Source organism: Polypterus senegalus, chromosome 2 (assembly GCF_016835505.1).
Source record: "Polypterus senegalus isolate Bchr_013 chromosome 2, ASM1683550v1, whole genome shotgun sequence".
NCBI classification, from domain to species: Eukaryota; Metazoa; Chordata; class Cladistia; order Polypteriformes; family Polypteridae; genus Polypterus; species Polypterus senegalus.
This window is the reverse complement of record NC_053155.1, coordinates 290,990,161-291,008,298: the sequence shown is the minus strand read 5'-3', so window position 1 is coordinate 291,008,298 and position 18,138 is coordinate 290,990,161. Positions and strand designations below refer to the sequence as shown.

General features: G+C 39.5%; 1 protein-coding gene across 5 annotated transcripts in view; it reads left to right on the top strand.

Annotated features, from left to right (window-relative positions):
- The window catches only part of LOC120523992 (stAR-related lipid transfer protein 13-like), a 546,464-nt gene that overhangs the window by 357,630 nt on the left and 170,696 nt on the right, over positions 1 to 18,138 (top strand). Inside the window, exon 1 of one of the 5 annotated variants that reach the window (XM_039745761.1) lies at positions 4,914 to 5,188. The exons of the other annotated variants lie outside the window; for them this stretch is intronic. Within the exon in view, the coding sequence (XP_039601695.1) occupies positions 5,020 to 5,188 (169 nt within the window). The 5' untranslated portion in view covers positions 4,914 to 5,019. Of the gene's footprint in view, positions 1 to 4,913; positions 5,189 to 18,138 lie in introns of those variants that run through there. 5 annotated transcript variants of the gene reach the window in all.

Below are 18,138 nucleotides of genomic sequence, written 5' to 3'. Positions count from 1 at the left end.
GTTTTCTTCCAGGTCCCAAAATCTTGCAGGGAGGGTTGATTGGCCAATATAAATTTGCTTCATACTGGTTGACAAAATAACAAGAAAGTAAATGTCCTTAAAAGGAAAAAAGAAACTTAGGAAATGTTACTTTACATATGTTGTAATATTTAGCTGTGTTTGGGGACTTAGTTAACAGCTTTGAAAGTTAGAGCATTTTTAATTGTTGTTTAGCTACCTCATCAAAGAGTCAGTTATCACATTTTTATTTATGATGTATTTTTGTAAAGTTGGGTCACAGTTCAAGTCATCATATTGTATTTTTGCAAATAACAGAGTACATAAAGTGCATGTTTTTAAATATCGTTTGAAAGCACCATGTAGTTAAAAACAGCGTTCAAAAAGGCTTATGATGGCTGAAGTGCTGTTACTTTCAAAAATACCAGATTCTTTAACTCAGTTGATTTAAGCATTTCATTGGTTGATATACTGCTATTATGTGTTTGTTGTGGAGGGGCTATGGCTACTTGTAGTTCACAATTTTAAATATAACATTTGGAAAGAGGTTGGCGAGGTAGAATCTATGTTGAAGTTTCAAGGTAATATTTCTATCTGCAGTGGTGTTAATCATGATAGATGGTTTGTCTTTCTGGTATTTTGCCAATAAATTATTGCTTAAGAGAAATATTAGATTAATATAGCCTGCAGAAAATGTAGCAGTAAGGTTGTTTTTAGCGTATAAATAACCAGTCACCAAGCCAAGCTCTTACATTCATTTCTAGATAAGTTAAGCTACTTGCATTTTTTACATTTATGGATTTCAAGCAGCGAGAGATGTAAGCTGATGTAATACAGACTTGTTCAGATTGATGCTGCCATTTGTACAGGCAACATCAGGCACAAGCTCCTGCTGCGTGTGTGGCTTTCCTGCCATATCGATAATTACTATTGGGGATTTGGTTTGCTATCAGAAGTGGCGATTAGATGAGTAGAAATGGAAAATATACAAAACCAGTAACGGCGCACTGCACGATAACGTGCTGTGAATACCCTTGACTTGAGCATTCCTAGTTTTCAGACTCTTTCTCTGTATGTTCAGCATTCGTTTGCTCAGAGGTTGATGCGCTTGCTGCTTCCTGAACAGCTCTTGTTTTCTCCACCCTAGCGGCCCGCTTCTTCTCTTCTTTCGTTGCCATCTTTTCGCGTTAAAACTGATTAAGTCAGTGTTTGTGTTGCAATTACTTAGTACATTTTCCTTCATTTTTCACTTAAGCTGGCACTTACGTCTTCTATCTGCCTTAATAATGATTTAAGATATGAAGAGGTAGGGGAAGTGACGGCGAAGGGATGAGAACGGCACCTGTACACATGCGCCGCACGACCGCATAGCTGGCCGCTGGCGAGAGTTGATTCTACAATAAAATAAAAAGAGGAATAACCTTGGAGGTCAATCATCACCCTGAAAGCGGATGGTAGACATCACGTAGTATCTGTGTACCAAATTTCAGGTCTATAAGTCAAACAGTTTGAGAGTTACAGGTGATTTAAAATCCTGAACAGACAGAGAGCCACGGTAGCGTATTATATATAGATAAATCAATTGAAGGAACCTCTGTTCAGGTAAATTTGAAATAGTAAACTAATCCATAATTGAAGTTGCACAGACTTTGACTCTGTTTTAAGACTGTTGATTTCAAAAATTGTCAAGCACTTTTTCATTGATATTTTGGAAATATCCTAAATTTGTGCAACACAAGCTGTCCACAATGTGTAAATGAACATCTGCCTTTTCAGACAAATGTCTTTGAAGAATAAGTATGCCAGATTTCATCAAAATTTAATCAAAAAACATTTTCTTGCAGACAGACGGATATGACAATGAATGTAGGTACATTTCTCATTATACTGAAAAATAAGGAAAGGAAATGTAAAAAATTTCAGGATTTTATTTTTTTGATGATTAATTAACATGAATTTTGAGAACTGAATAGTGCTTTCCAATCTCACAGTCACAGGAGGCCGGATCATATCCTGGAAATGTTGGGTTCAAAGCCTTTCAGGACATTGGTACATTTTCAGCTATTCATACTCACTCCAGACCATGTATTTTTCATGTCTTTGGGATGTGTTGGGAAAACTGGAATAATTCAAAGACAAAAGACAGATGAACATGGGGAGAAAATGCGAATTCCCTAAAGACGGTATTAAGACATACAGTAACTTTGAATCATGTTTCCTGTAGATCTGAGACTAAAGCACCGATTGTTTTGCACCACTGCGGACCTAGCATTTAATTGACATTGCTCTTATTTATGGAATGTTAAATGTATTATTTTAAGTTTGTGTTACAATATTTTATGACATAGTGGACTAGTAGGCCGAAGTAGAAGAGGGGGAGACATGTCCAGAGGAGAGGAGGAAAGTAAAGAGAGTGGAACTGAGGGTAGGACCTGGAGAAAGCATATGACAGAATGCCTCGATAGGAGCTGTGGTATTGTATGAGGAAGTCAGGAGTGGCAGAGAAGTACGTAAGAGTTGTACAGGATATGTACGAGGGAAGTGTGACAGTGGTGAGGTCTGTGGTAGGAGTGACGGATGCATTCAAGTTGGAGGTGGGATTACATCAGGGATCGGCTCTGAGTCCTTTCTTATTTGCAATTGTGATGGACAGGTTGACAGACAAGATTAGACAGGAGTCCCCTTGGACTATGATGTTTGCTGATGACATTGTGATCTGTAGCGAAAGTAGGGAGCAGGTTGAGGAGACCCTGGAGAGGTGGCGATATGCTCTAGAGAGGAGAGGAATGAAGCTCAGTAGGAACAAGACAGAATACATGTGTGTGAATGAAAGGGAGGTCAGTGGAATGGTGAGGATGCAGGAAGTAGAGTTGGTGAAGGTGGATGAGTTTAAATACTTGGGATCAACAGTACAGAGTAATGGGGATTGTGGAAGAGAGGTGAAAAAGAGAGTTCAGGCAGGGTGGAATGGGTGGAGAAGAGTGTCAGGAGTGATTTGTGACAGACGGATATCAGCAAGAGAGAACGGGAAGGTCTACAGGACGGTAGTGAGACCAGCTATGTTATATGAGTTGGAGAGGGTGACACTGACTAGAAAGCAGGAGACAGAGCTGGAGTTGGCTAGAGCTAAAGATGCTAAGATTTGCCTTTGGTGTGATGAGGATGGATAGGATTAGAAATGAGTACATTAGAGGGTCAGCTCAGGTTGGACGGTTGGGAGACAAAGTCAGAGAGGCGAGATTGCGTTGGTTTGGACATGTGCAGAGGAATGATGATGGGTATATTGGGATAAGAATTCCAAAGATGAGCTGCCAGGGAAGAGGAAAAGAGGAAGACCTAAGTGAAGGTTTATGGATGTGGTGAGAGAGGACATGCAGGTGATGGGTGTAACAGAACAAGATGCAGAGGACAGAAATATATGGAAGAAGATGATCCGCTGTGGCAACCCCTAATGGGAGCAGCCGAAAGAAGGAAAACAAGAAGAAGACTAGTAGGCAGTTGTTAGCAGTTGCTAGCTTTCCTGTTTCATAACTTGGGAACAATGGATCTGAATCTAAACCTGTTCACTGTCTGTGGATTCTGCCTGTTCTTTTTTGTTAGGCCATGTTTGTATGATTATGGTTGCATTCTGTAGTTATTTTCCTCCCCATCCAGAGTTGGTTTCTACCTTGCTGTCTATGACACTGGGGGAGAAATTTGATTAAACAAGTGCTGTAAATGGATAGGTGGATGGATATTATAGAACTTCCTAGCAGGCCTTTGACTCTAATCACTTTTGCTCAACCAATAATTTTACCTGGAGGACAGAAACAATCCTTTAAACTCCATTACCTAACAAAGTTTGCTTCTTGTCAGTGACTTTGCTTCTCCTTATGCCTGAAATGCATGTACTTGTTAAAAGTATGTGACTGGCTTCAAATATGTCTTGGGGGATGGAGAACGAGCTCCTGTCCCAGTTATCCCTTTTATGAACTCCACAGGAGGGGATTCCCCCTCCCACCACACAAGAGTGCACACCCTACCCTGACAGTCTAAGAACCTTTCTTACCTGAGGCTGTCACTATAATAGTGCCTAAATATCATTGGCCTAGTTTTTCAGTGTAGCAAACAATCCTACTCTTCTCCAACTTGGGTCAGCCCCCATTCCCACCCCCCACCCCAGAGTGCTTTATTTTGATTATTAAGTGAAGTATTACATTCCAGACAGAGAGTGGTATTTATTTAGCATGCAGACCAGCCCCACTCTCATGGGGTCAAAGATGGCCTTTTTGTAGAAATGTCCTCCCTAAGATGCATTTGTCATTGCAGCTCCACAGGATACTCACACCCTCAGGGATATAAAGATAACAGGCCTCCAGTTTTCCACAGAAGTGATCAACTGGGTAATGGCTGGGTTGTTTTTGTTAATAACCTTGCCAACTCAGAATTTTGAAAAGGCAACTGGTCATATAAATTATGCTGCAGTAATGGGGTCAGGCCAAGGTAGCCATGACATAACATTCAGTAAGTAGCTATTTGTCTATATGGCAGGCTTAGAAGCAAAGAAAAACATTAATGAGCCTGTCAATACTATTTATTACCTCAGGGTGAGTTGTGCTGATGAATAAAAGGCTTGGCACCTGACAGGCAGTGCTGGAGTAGGCAAGGTTTTTTTGGGTGGTGCTTAGTAACTCTGCTATTTCAAAGCACCTCCGCCCTCCAGCCCTGCTCACAATGCTTACTCAGTTTAGAGGTATGCTGAAGGCATTTATATTTCCCTCCAGCTTAGAGGGAGGCTTTGGCTTCATGGTCTGTAGTGGGCTGTGGCCTCTGCGAGATTAGTTCTGCCTGTCCCTGTGACGTGGGAGTGGGGGGTGAGTTACAGATTGGTCTCAGGCACTTTGCCCCTCCTCTTCACTTTCTGCTGTTGCCTTCCATCGGTAGGCTTGTTGTATTTCTCTCTCAGGCTGTTGCTCTTAGGTGTGTCTAGAAAGGAAGGTTTAGACAATTCACCACACAGCTTGAAGAAAAGAAATCTCAGACATGTTCAGGGAGCTGCCACCGACCTCTGGTGCTGGCCGGATCTGCTTGGGCAATATGTCACCTGAAGGCCAGGAGATGTACCTGAGGCTTGATCAGAGTCGCAGACGCTCACCTTATCGACTCAGCCGGATAATAGCAAGGCAGCAGTTGCTGAGCAAGATCACCCAAGGTAGGGGGAAGGATTTTCTCCATTTTTTTGTTTCCCCTGAACCAAAAGTTTGTTTAAGTTGCGGGGTTAACATATTGTCATCAGAGGACTAGGTTGGGTTTTTTGTGTACAAAAAGCAGAGCAAAGTCCTTTCCAAACGCCACAGGAGCAGACTGCATTCCACATGTTCACGTATCAGGCACTGCACCTGAATAATAAAAAGAGTTGGAGCTCTGCAACTCAGCGACGTTTTCTTTTTACACCCTTTAATGTTCACTTGCTTGTTACCATGGAAACTTAATGCTTTGTTGTGTTCCTGTTCACTTCTCTACTTTGAAACCTCTCAATAAAAGTTGTTACATAGAGCAGTGGCCTTGATTAAATGAGTCTCAATAACGTGTACATGCAAGTTTAAACATCACATATTGTTAATAGTAAACATTTTAATACGTAACTGGAAGGGTGGAGTTTGAGTGCAGCATTAAATGCTAAATTCTCCTTGTTTGCATACATCCATCCTTTTTTCAACCCATTTATCCAGTCCAGAGTCACAGGTAGCTGATGCTTATCCAGACCACACTGGACTCTGATGTGGCACCAATCCATTGCAGGACACACACACATTGACGTGGCCTAATTTTTAGTTAATGGTTACATATCCTTTGAGATGTAGAAGGAGAGCTACATAGACACAGGTTGAACATGCCAAGTCTGCCCAGAATGTGCCTGGGCTGAGATTTAACCATGGACACTGGTGCAAAGAAGCACCACTAACCATTATGTCACCAGTCTGCATAGAGTTAAGGTTAAAAAAGGCACATCTTAAGCTGTGCTTGAGCAGCAAGGAGAATTGAACCCAAAGTACAGCTGTCAGGCAGAATCACTAAGCATTGCATAAATAACTCAAAATGAAAATGTTTAAAAACACATCTGACTTTGCTGGGGCAATAAATGCTTAACTTACAAGATTTTCCACATGAGGGCTAGAAAGGAATTAATGTGGGCACTTTGAAACAAACTAGTATTGTGTATTTGGCATTTAGCTGCTGCCAGTTCTAGTGGTCAGCATTCTAGGCACTGGGCTTTTGCCATTCCTACTGGTTTTCATCTATATTAGCCATTTTAGCAGTAGCTACCTCAGCTAGTGCTTCTCTATCCCAGCTCCAGAGACTTGGGGTCCAAATATGTTCAGGTATTGTCATTAAACTGACTTGCTTTAAGTGTGTGCACTCTAATTCACTCAAATTTCCTTAAGAGTCAGTTCTTGCCCCTTGCCTATTGTTCCTGGCATACAGTATGCCCTCTTCTTTTAGGGTTAGAAATGGATCAGTGAATGAAAAAGTTTCTAAAGTAATATAATTGTTTAATCCTAAGGAATTGTGCATGATTGATTATTATATAACTCTTAAACTGGCCCAGTATGAGTTAATGTGCCTTACAATTAACATACATTTCACCCTGTAGGTTGTCTCCTGTCTCATGGCCAGTGCTTGCAGTAGAATAAAAATTATTGTTTCTGTTTCCTAAGTGCCTTGCTGTCGTTTACTATTTTTTTTTTAGCTGAGCTATAGTGTGTGTAAAGCTGATGTTACATTATGTGACCTGTAGTTATGGGGTAGGTCAGATTTGCCAACTGCAGTTGCTGATCTCATCAATTGACCGCATTATTGAAAATCGCTGGGCGTATCCAACTTTTCAGCACAGTTTTTTTCTGACGGCCATTGAAGTGCTGCCTGACAGAGCCACTGCTGTACAAACGGTTAACAGTTATAGAGAGTTCAGCCACAATCTGTATCCAATTTTTACTTTGCTCTGTCTTCGTACTTAAAACTTGAGACATCCTACAGACAAGCTTCTTTTCTGTTTGTGAGGTCCAAAACTCCCACGGTCACGTCCTTAATCCTCATCTGTGCATTCTATGCATTGCACTTCCAGATGAGCATTCATTGCTTGTCAGCTCTCATGCACACACAACCCATCCCAACAACTAAAGGCAAAATTAAAACTATTTGATATTGTTTGGCGAGTCATAGATTAGTTGGTCAAAGTTATTGGGTATGTTAGTCAACGTGACTGGCTTTCACGGGCACATGATGTTGACTGCCTCCCACTGCCTGTGACTCACTAAGATTATGTAATTGAAGGCTACTAATTATAAGCCCTAGAAAAGTTGTCTATGTGTGACATGGCCTTTAGCTGAATGGTGATACTGATAGTGCACATGTGTGCCAGAATGAGCTGTGTCTACCTGTATCCCTGAATTGGATTAGGTGGGTTTGAAAATGCAGTAATGCATGATAGGTGGTCACAGGTTTGTGCAGCCTCACAGCATTTTATAATACAGATTTTGTGATGTTGATAAGCCTCCCAGGGCGCAAGTGCTTACTTTTCCTGACACACTGCCATTCTCACCTCCACCAGAAACTGTCCACTCAATTTATTGCCTAAATCTCTCCAAAGGTGATTGGTTTGTTTATCCATCCATCCATTTTCTAACCCGCTGAATCCGAATACAGGGTCACGGGGGTCTGCTGGAGCCAATCCCAGCCAACACAGGGCACAAGGCAGGAACCAATCCAGGGCAGGGTGCCAACCCACCGCATGACACACACAAACACACCCACACACCAAGCACACACTAGGGCCAATTCAGAATTGCCAATCCACCTAACCTACATGTCTTTGGATTGTGGGAGGAAACCAGAGCGCCCGGAGGAAACCCACGCAGACACGGGGAGAACATGCAAACTCCACGCAGGGAGGACCCAGGAAGCGAACCCGGGTCTCCTAACTGGGAGGCAGCAGCGCTACTATCTTTAGATTGGTTTGTTTATACTAAAGATAATTAGCTAATCCTTGCCATTTAAAATGCCAGTTAAACTGTACCCATTTCCTAGGACGAAGTAAGTTACACTGCTGCTGTTGATAGGTATTGATGCAGAAAGTCTTTATAAAAAGAATGCCAATCAAGCAAAGAATTTGTTTAGAGGCTAAAATCAACCTGCGATTAAGAAATTAAGAACTGACGCCACTGCAGCACCTGAGTTACAGCACACGTTTAGTGTGGAAAGTGAAATCTTTATATTCTGTATAAGTGCTGCCTGTTACGCTTCTCTAATATTACAACCTTATAATTTAAACAAGTTTGCTCTTCTTAGTAATTTAAGTTTTACCAACATGTCTGAGCATCATAATGAGAGGTTAAGTAACCAATCCAAGAGTGGGTGCAGGAAACTGATACAGTGGCAAGACACAAACGTCATTTATTCATCAGAGGTGCGTCAGCTCTTTTAATGAATATTTTCTTCTTTTTCTTCTGTCAGACACATTTTTTATTCCTTTTATGCCACTTACTGTCTCGACAGGTTTTAAGTATTTCATAGCTCATAAAGATATTGACCCATGTTTAATCCTCTCAGAACTTTCCTCCAGCTAGTGTTATCTCAATTGTAGCACTTTCCATTTTATTTTTTTTCCATTTTTTTGTTTTTAATGGAAAACTTATGTACCTTATCACCTCCAGTTAACAAGTTGCTTGGCGATTGAATGGGAGGGTTGTATTCTGCTTTACATTTGATGCTGCTTGGAGAGACCCCTGCTCCCCACACCCTATAGTTGAACAAAATTGTTTTAGAAAATGAATGGGTGGACTTGCATGCATACCTACTTAAATTCCCAAACCTGCTTAATCCAGTTCAGGGTCGCCAGGAGCCAGGAAAATCCAGGCAGCAAGGCAGGGAGCTATTTTAGAAAAGACACCAGTCCAGTTCGGTGCACACTAAAGCACGCACCCACACTGGGGCCAATTTAAAATCCAGATAATCCTAACTTGCACCTATTTGGGGATGTGAGAAGGAACAAATGGGGACAGAGTACAGACTTCACACAGACAGTGACTAGGCTTTGAATTTAAACCAATAAGTAATTCACCAACTTAACATCTTATGTAAGTGGACGTTTATCTCTTTATTTGAATTAGAGATCCGTAATGTGGCTTGGAAAGAGTTGAGAGTGCAGGCAGGTTAACAAAAGGATAACCAAGTTTTATTCTATTTACATTTATTAATTTATCTTGCCAACGCAATTATTCACAAATTCCTGGAGAGCATCCTGACAGATGAAAGGCAGAAATCAGACCACACTCCCACATACACGTGACCAATTAAAAGTAGTCCCTGATGTTTGGACCCTGATACTCCTGAACTGGATTAATGGGTTATGGTAATGAACAAACCTTTTATATAGATGGCATGAATGTGGTACTGGCAAATTATACCAAACAAAAATGCACGGTTTTGTGAATGCTACCTGTTTGAGAATTGTACCTAAGAACGTGAGAAAGTTAAATAGTTCAGGTCATTCGGTTTGCTAATAACTCAGCTGGTCAGGTGTCTTATTCAGATACATTTTTAAAGTAAAATTTTCTATATGAATATCCACTACATCAATTTGTAGTTTTTCCAGTTTATCACAACTATTCATCTATTCAGTTGTGCTTAGTTTCCTCAAGGGATCCTCAAGTATGTGTTTCATGATTTAATTGAAAGAATTTATGTTGATAAATTCTATCTGTGCCTTTGAAATTGTACAACTCATCTAGATCTTCAGAGAATGACATGACAGTCCTCTTATTACACAATAACTAAACCTGAGCAGTCCTGTATACCTCACCAATTCATGGTTACGGTTTTCCAAGTAACTACACATTTTCTGAAATATGTTAATCAAAGGTTAGAGATGTGGAGAAAGATCCTATCCTGGTATGTGGAAGAAAAACTACAATAGCCAGGGAGAAGTCCTTGCAGATTCTAGGAGAAGCTGCAAACTCCATATAGACTAGGGCCTGATTGAAATTTCAATCCAGAACTATGTAGCTGTGAGCCAGTAGATTGGGAATTCACTCCAAATCATATTTTGTCTATTGCTTTTTTGGTTACAATTTGAGTTCCCACGATGCATTGATCAATAGTGAACTGTTCACCGTGAACATATTTTGGAATAATTTTTATTTTATGTGTATTGAGGAATTGTCTGTCTGTCTAGTTCACTTCAGAGTCTGCTTTGGCAGTTGTGGATACAGAGCAAAAACTAACCATGCATGGGGCACAAATCCAGTTCATGACATTTTCTACACTAGTTTAGAACTATTTGCCATTCTAATCGGTGCCATTTTTAAATATATGAGGAAAAAAACATACACACAGACACAAAGAAGGCATTCAGACATCACACAGACAGTGACTGGCCTAGGATTTGAATCAAGGGTGACAGCACATTAGGGAATTGTGCATTACATATTTCTATATTGTTCCTGTGCTTACTGTTTGAATATTTCTCTGTCTTTTATTTAAAAATAGCAAATTGTACACCCTAAGTATATTTTAAAATTTCAGCTGTTAGACCTATTAATAGTCATAACATTGCATGCACCCAAAATTATGTGTCTGCTATGTGATTCAATTCAAATGCTGGCCTCAAAGAGATATACAAATATCCTTTTATAGCTGGTGTGCTTCCAAAAAGCTGACATGATCCTCATCCACAGAGAAAACTGTGTGACTCACTGTAAGGTTAAATAATTAAACAAGTGGGGAATTACGTGCACATGCTCAAGATTAATTATTATGGAAGTATTGGGTGTCTGTTTCCGGTTTTAGTATTTACAGTTCTTCAGTAAAACAGTGGTATCTTTTCTTCTAAATCCAGTTTAGTTTTTCTTCTACCATTTAATGAAAAAGGAACTGTCAGTCAGTATGCATTCCTCACTAGTGTACAAAATCCTGCTATTTTTATCACAGGGTCATTGTTTATTGACCCTTTTCCTTATCTTCTAGAGGTTCAGCACAAATGAATAGTGTATACTGAAAATGAGTGTTTAGATCATCAAAAGACAGGCAGGAAGAAAGAATAATAGGGAGATATGAAAACACTATATAAAAAAACAAATATGCTAGTTGATGAACAGATATAAACTGGTGCTATATACATGTATATGAAATATAATAAATAGATAGGAAAGACAGTGATAGATAGATAGATAGATAGATAGATAGATAGATAGATAGGTAGATAGATAGATAGATATAGATAGATAGATAGATAGATATAGATGAAATACACTATATGATAGATAGATAGATAGATATGAAAGACACTATATGATAGATAGATAGATAGATAGATAGATAGATAGATAGATAGATAGATAGATATGAAAGACACTATATGATAGATAGATAGATAGATAGATAGATATGAAAGACACTATATGATAGATAGATAGATAGATAGATATGAAAGACACTATATGATAGATAGATAGATAGATAGATAGATAGATAGATAGATATGAAAGACACTATAAGATAGATAGATAGATAGACAGATAGATAGATAGATATGAAAGACACTATATGATAGATAGATAGATAGATAGATAGATAGATATGAAAGACACTATAGCAGATAGAGCTTAAAACATATTGACAATGGAAAGTCAAGAAAAAAGTTATCTCACAAGGTTCAGCTGTGTCAGCATTTTTAACAGAGAGCTAAATCAAAGCTGTGCCCTAAAGCCTTTGTTGTAACATGTTAAATTCCATGTTCTTATTTTAAGAGCTGATTAATTTGTGCCAATCTGTAGCAGTGTCAACTTGGTGTTGTTAATCAAGTTTTTTTTTGTAATATGAACTTTTTAAACTTTATCTAAATGAGGAAACATGATTTAAATGTATCAGTAAAGCATTTTGAGAATAAAGCATATTTTTTACTAGTGCCACTAAGACATTCAAGTTATGACTGCAAATAATGTGTAAACAGTCTAAATGTAATTACACTTAATGCACCTTAAAAACAGAGTACTGTACTGTATATCAAAAGTTTAATCATTTGATTAAATTAAAAGAAAACACATTTGAGAAATGAGTCTATTGTATAGATGTGCAAAAGTGAAGAAGCTAAAGATGCCATATAAATAAATTGAACACTGCTGTATATATTAACCTCATTTTTGTGCTACTTGCCCTGGTAGCCCTAAGGTGACACCCCCAATAACCTACTGGGCTTCTTACTGCTCTCTAGGTGTGTATATTTATTTGTAAGGCTAATATATATTCACCTTGAGCCTGGTGACATATACATATTCATTTATTTTCTGAATTTTTTGTCAACTTAATTTTAGGTTTTACAATGTTGCATTAGGTGTACAAAACTGGAAGCAGCCTTGGAATGCCAATAGTATTTTTAATTTTCATATATATTTTTAAGTACTATGAAAATAAACATAATGTGAAGACATTCTAATATTAATAATAGTAATAATAATAATGATAATAATCATCATTATCATCATAATAATTCCTTACATTTATAAAGTGCTTTTCTTACTACTCAAGAGTGTTTTACATAGTGAGTGGGGAGCCACTTCGACTGCAACATCCACCTGGTTGATGCAATGGCAGTCATTTTGCACCAGTATGCTCACCACATGTTAGCTGTTAGATGGTGAAGGGGTGAGAGACAGTTAGCCATTTAGAGATAGGGGATGATTAGCGAGCCAACAAGGTTAGACTGTGATGGGCAATTTAGCTTGGACATCGGGATACACCCTGCTCTTTATGAAGGGCGCCCAGGGATCTTTTATGTCCACAGAGAGTCAAGACCGCAATTTTATGTCTTATCTAAAAAATTGTGTCATTTTAACAGCACAATGTCCCAGTCACTGCACTAGGACATTCATCTGTCAGTCTGCCTCTCTGGGTGCCTCTCAGTCATCCTTCTTGGGTGTTTTTTTTTGGCTGCAAGGATGAAGAAGGTAAAGACAATGTTAGCATCAGTGCCCCCTCTCCTCCCGGAGTGGAACTGCTTACCTTACCAGAACTGGGAAGGTGGTCCCCGGATGTGCATGCTTTGTGACCCGACATTTGCGTGATAGACATATGCACGCCGACAAAATAGCGCCAATTAATACGAGCCATCAAAATCGTGCCGACAAAATCGCCCCGACAAAATCACTGAAAGTTTCATTAAATATGAATTACTAGTTTAAAGCATATATAATAATGTTTATTTTAGAAGTCAATATTATGAGGCGCGGTATGCCATCAGCACGGCACGCAGATAGTCCTTAAGATCACGCCCTGCATATGTAGGAGGAATTGCAGCAAGGGCGTCCCACTCTCTTGGCCTCTCTCGCGATTTTGTCAGCGCGCATTTGTCAAAAACCAGTTAGCGGGTTTGTCGGCGCTCATTTGTCCGCTCATATGTCTATCTCGCTTTTGTTGGTGAACTGCATGCTTTACTCTATCTATCTATCTATCTATCTATCTATCTATCTATCTATCTATCTATCTATCTATCTATCTGTCATATTACACTAGTTCCAGACTACAGTACATGGAGCAGGTATAGGTAAATGAGCACTGAGTAAATTATATACATATAAAATGCTGTCTGTACTATAAAAGTGAACCTTCATACTAATAAATAATATTTGTTCAAATATAGGGCTCTGAAGGCAGATAAAGAGGCATTTGTTAGAGGAATCTGTGAGCAAGTGACACACCATCTGTGGTCTAGCGACCCACGTCCTGCTTACAGAAGAATCAAAGCATTACGCACATTTGAATCTGTTCCTCAGAGAGTCGCAGTCAGGGCAGCTGTGGATGACACTGTAGTTGTGACCCGCTGGGTTGGTTACTTTGAGCAGTTGTTCAAAGCTGATCCTCCAGCTAGGATGCTGGATATCTCTGGGTCCGCGGTTCTTGAGGGTGATCCTCCAATTAGCTGTGAATCACCCAGTCTCACTGAGATTGCACAGGTGGTGAACCAGCTGAGGGCGGGGGAAAGGCTGCAGGGATCTGTGGTATCCGGGGTGAACCTCTCCAGGCTGGTGGTAAGGCTGTCCTCCTGGCATTGCAAGCAATCTTTGCTTCCATTTGGAAGACTGGCATCATCCCAACTGACTGGAAAACGGGACTTGTCGTCCCTATCTGTAAAAGGAAGGGTGATCACCTGGATTGCAACAACTACAGGGGGATAACACTGCTCTCAGTGCTGGGTAAGGTCCTCACTAGGGTCATCCTCAATAGGATCCATGATCACTTGCTCACCTACCAGCAGCTGGAACAATCTGGTTTTATGCCTAAGAAGTCTACCATCGAACACATCCTGGCACTGAGGGTTCTCATAGAGCGCAGACGCGAATATCAGCAGAGTTTCTTTGCAGCCTTTGTAGATTTTTGCAAAGCGTTCGACTCAGTTGATCAAGCTGCCCTATGGGACATCCTGAGGATTCTTGGGATCCCCTCGAGGTTGCTGGATATAATAGCTGGCCTGTACACTGCCATACCAGGCTGCAGTTCTCCTTGTGATACTGTTATGGAATACTGTAAGCAGGTTCAGAATTTTTGCAAGAGATCTGTCCTTCAATCGAAGTAATATTAAATATGTTAAATATATTTAACATGTATAAAAATTAAATATGTCAAATACTGTGAGACGCCGAGGCTTAAACGTAAATATTAGACATCTGCCCATAGTGTAGAAGCTAACTCTTTAAGTTAAACTCAATAATTGTTTAAGCTATGGTGTCATTAATATTTTACAAAGTGCTATAAGGAATGATCAGATATGTATTATGCCTATTTATCTATCTGTCATACCATGCAAATTATTTAAAAATTAAGTGGATGTTTTTTAACTGATCTTTGATTTAAGCAAAACATATGTTTACTACCTTCTAATCAAAAAACAATATTACAAAGAATACATATATATGCTGTGGAAATGCTGATATATACTGTATATACTGTGAGAAAGCTGAGATCATTATCATAATGTCAGTGTTAGGAATGCTATAAAGTTGACATTTTCTTCAAACTCAAGTAATAAGGATGGCAGACTGAGAAATCACTCAGGGTCTTAAGCCTGTGTCCCGGTACTTCTTTTGATAACAGTGGGTAGTTCACTATATTGTATGTCCCAAGCATATCCAGTATGTACCTTAATATTATTATGATTATATTATAGCTTGCACTTTCTCCATGTATCTGTGTGGATTTTCCATCAAGCTCTCTGGATTTCCTCTCACATTAAAAAGACATTCTTATTAATTCTCAAATCTGAATTGGCCCTGTATGAGTGGGTGTTGGTTTGAGAATGAGAGTGCTTTGCCTTGGACTAGCTCTTGCTTTGTGTCTAATGTTGGTGGGTCCTTCTGACCCTGTTACTGAACAAACTGAGTGTTTCAAGTAAATTGGTGTATTAAGTTGGTCTGGAGTAAATGCCCTTAGATGTACAGTGGTGTGAAAAACTATTTGCCCCCTTCCTGATTTCTTATTCTTTTGCATGTTTGTCACACAAAATGTTTCTGATCATCAAACACATTTAACCATTAGTCAAATATAACACAAGTAAACACAAAATGCAGTTTTAAATGATGGTTTTTATTATTTAGGGAAAAAAATCCAAACCTACATGGCCCTGTGTGAAAAAGTAATTGCCCCCTTGTTCAAAAATAACCTAACTGTGGTGTATCACACCTGAGTTCAATTTCCGTAGCCACCCCCAGGCCTGATTACTGCCACACCTGTTTCAATCAAGAAATCACTTAAATAGGAGCTGCCTGACACAGAGAAGTAGACCAAAAGCACCTCAAAAGCTAGACATCATGCCGAGATCCAAAGAAATTCAGGAACAAATGAGAACAGAAGTAATTGAGATCTATCAGTCTGGTAAAGGTTATAAAGCCATTTCTAAAGCTTTGGGACTCCAGCGAACCACAGTGAGAGCCATTATCCACAAATGGCAAAAACATGGAACAGTGGTGAACCTTCCCAGGAGTGGCCGGCCGACCAAAATTACCCCAAGAGCGCAGAGACGACTCATCCGAGAGGTCACAAAAGACCCCAGGACAACGTCTAAAGAACTGCAGGCCTCACTTGCCTCAATTAAGGTCAGTGTTCACGACTCCACCATAAGAAAGAGACTGGGCAAAACGGCCTGCATGGCAGATTTCCAAGGCGCAAACCACTGTTAAGCAAAAGAACATTAGGGCTCGTCTCAATTTTGCTAAGAAACATCTCAATGATTGCCAAGACTTTTGGGAAAATACCTTGTGGACTGATGAGACAAAAGTTGAACTTTTTGGCAGGCAAATGTCCCGTTACATCTGGCGTAAAAGGAACACAGCATTTCAGAAAAAGAACATCATACCAACAGTAAAATATGGTGGTGGTAGTGTGATGGTCTGGGGTTGTTTTGCTGCTTCAGGACCTGGAAGGCTTGCTGTGATAGATGGAACCATGAATTCTACTGTCTACCAAAAAATCCTGAAGGAGAATGTCCGGCCATCTGTTCGTCAACTCAAGCTGAAGCGATCTTGGGTGCTGCAACAGGACAATGACCCAAAACACACCAGCAAATCCACCTCTGAATGGCTGAAGAAAAACAAAATGAAGACTTTGGAGTGGCCTAGTCAAAGTCCTGACCTGAATCCAATTAAGATGCTATGGCATGACCTTAAAAAGACGGTTCATGCTAGAAAACCCTCAAATAAAGCTGAATTACAACAATTCTGCAAAGATGAATTCCTCCAGAGCGCTGTAAAAGACTCATTGCAAGTTATCGCAAACGCTTGATTGCAGTTATTGCTGCTAAGGGTGGCCCAACCAGTTATTAGGTTCAGGGGGCAATTACTTTTTCACACAGGGCCATGTAGGTTTGGATTTTTTCTCCCTAAATAATAAAAGCCATCATTTAAAAACTGCATTTTGTGTTTACTTGTGTTATATTTGACTAATGGTTAAATGTGTTTGATGATCAGAAACATTTTGTGTGACAAACATGCAAAAGAATAAGAAATCAGGAAGAGGGAAAATAGTTTTTCACACCACTGTATGTAAGAGAAGGTCCTGCTCTGGCCTAGTCCCCTGGGCGGCAGACACTTTGTGCTTGTATTGGTAATGACCAGTTTTCAGAGAATATGGTAGCTGGATGAAGGCAATGCAAACAATCAGAAAGGAGATACGACTACAAAACTGAACTACTGCATAAAATTCTGTGCAATTGCTTATGTAATGCAGAATATGTCAATTATGTTATTGAAATTTCAAATGATGTAAACCCTTGTCCCAATCCCCATTATTGGAGCTAGTAAATAGAACTCCACATTAGGGAGATCATATGGGCCAGCCCAGTGTGGCATAGGACTGAAGGCATAGCCTTGTAAGTCTCAAGGTCATGGGCGTAATTTGCACCATTAACTCACTGTGTTACCCTGAGCAAGTCACCTCCTCTGTCTGTGTGCTGGTTGTGGAAAACAATGTAAAAAAAATGCTAACACTGTAATTTGCAAATTGAATTAAAACTTTGTCTAAAAAGTAAATATAAAATCAAATGGTTAAAGGTTTATTTGAGGTTTAGTTATTGACAATATTGATTTTAAATAAACTTGGTTTTCAGTTGATCTTTCTTTTATAGACACAACTCCAAGGTTCTTTGCAAATATTGTACAATTTCTTATTGTATGTCTGATATTAAGTAATCTCCTCAGGATCACAAATTCAGTTTATTGTATTGAAATTGCAGCCTTGTGCCATCCTATTTAGTGATTAGACCACCCTGGCTGCATGACTTTATTTAATTCCCAAACCAGAATTTAGAACAGTTGAGGACACAGTTTAAACAGGATTGTGCTGGATTTAAAAAAAATAAAATCAAGCCAGTTACTGTCAGGAACAAACTTTTCATCCTCTCTGTAAAGTTTCTGTTTTCATGAGATGGCTTCAAAATGATGAAATAAGTTATTGTAAAGTTGTTTCTTCACCGTCAACCAACTGCATTGCTACACCTCCTGTTTACCATTGCCTCTGCTTTTACCTAAGGCCATTTCAGCTCCGTTTTATTATTGTCCAGTACTTTACCACTGACAGTTAATCTAACCTGCACATCTTTGGGATGTGAGAGGAACT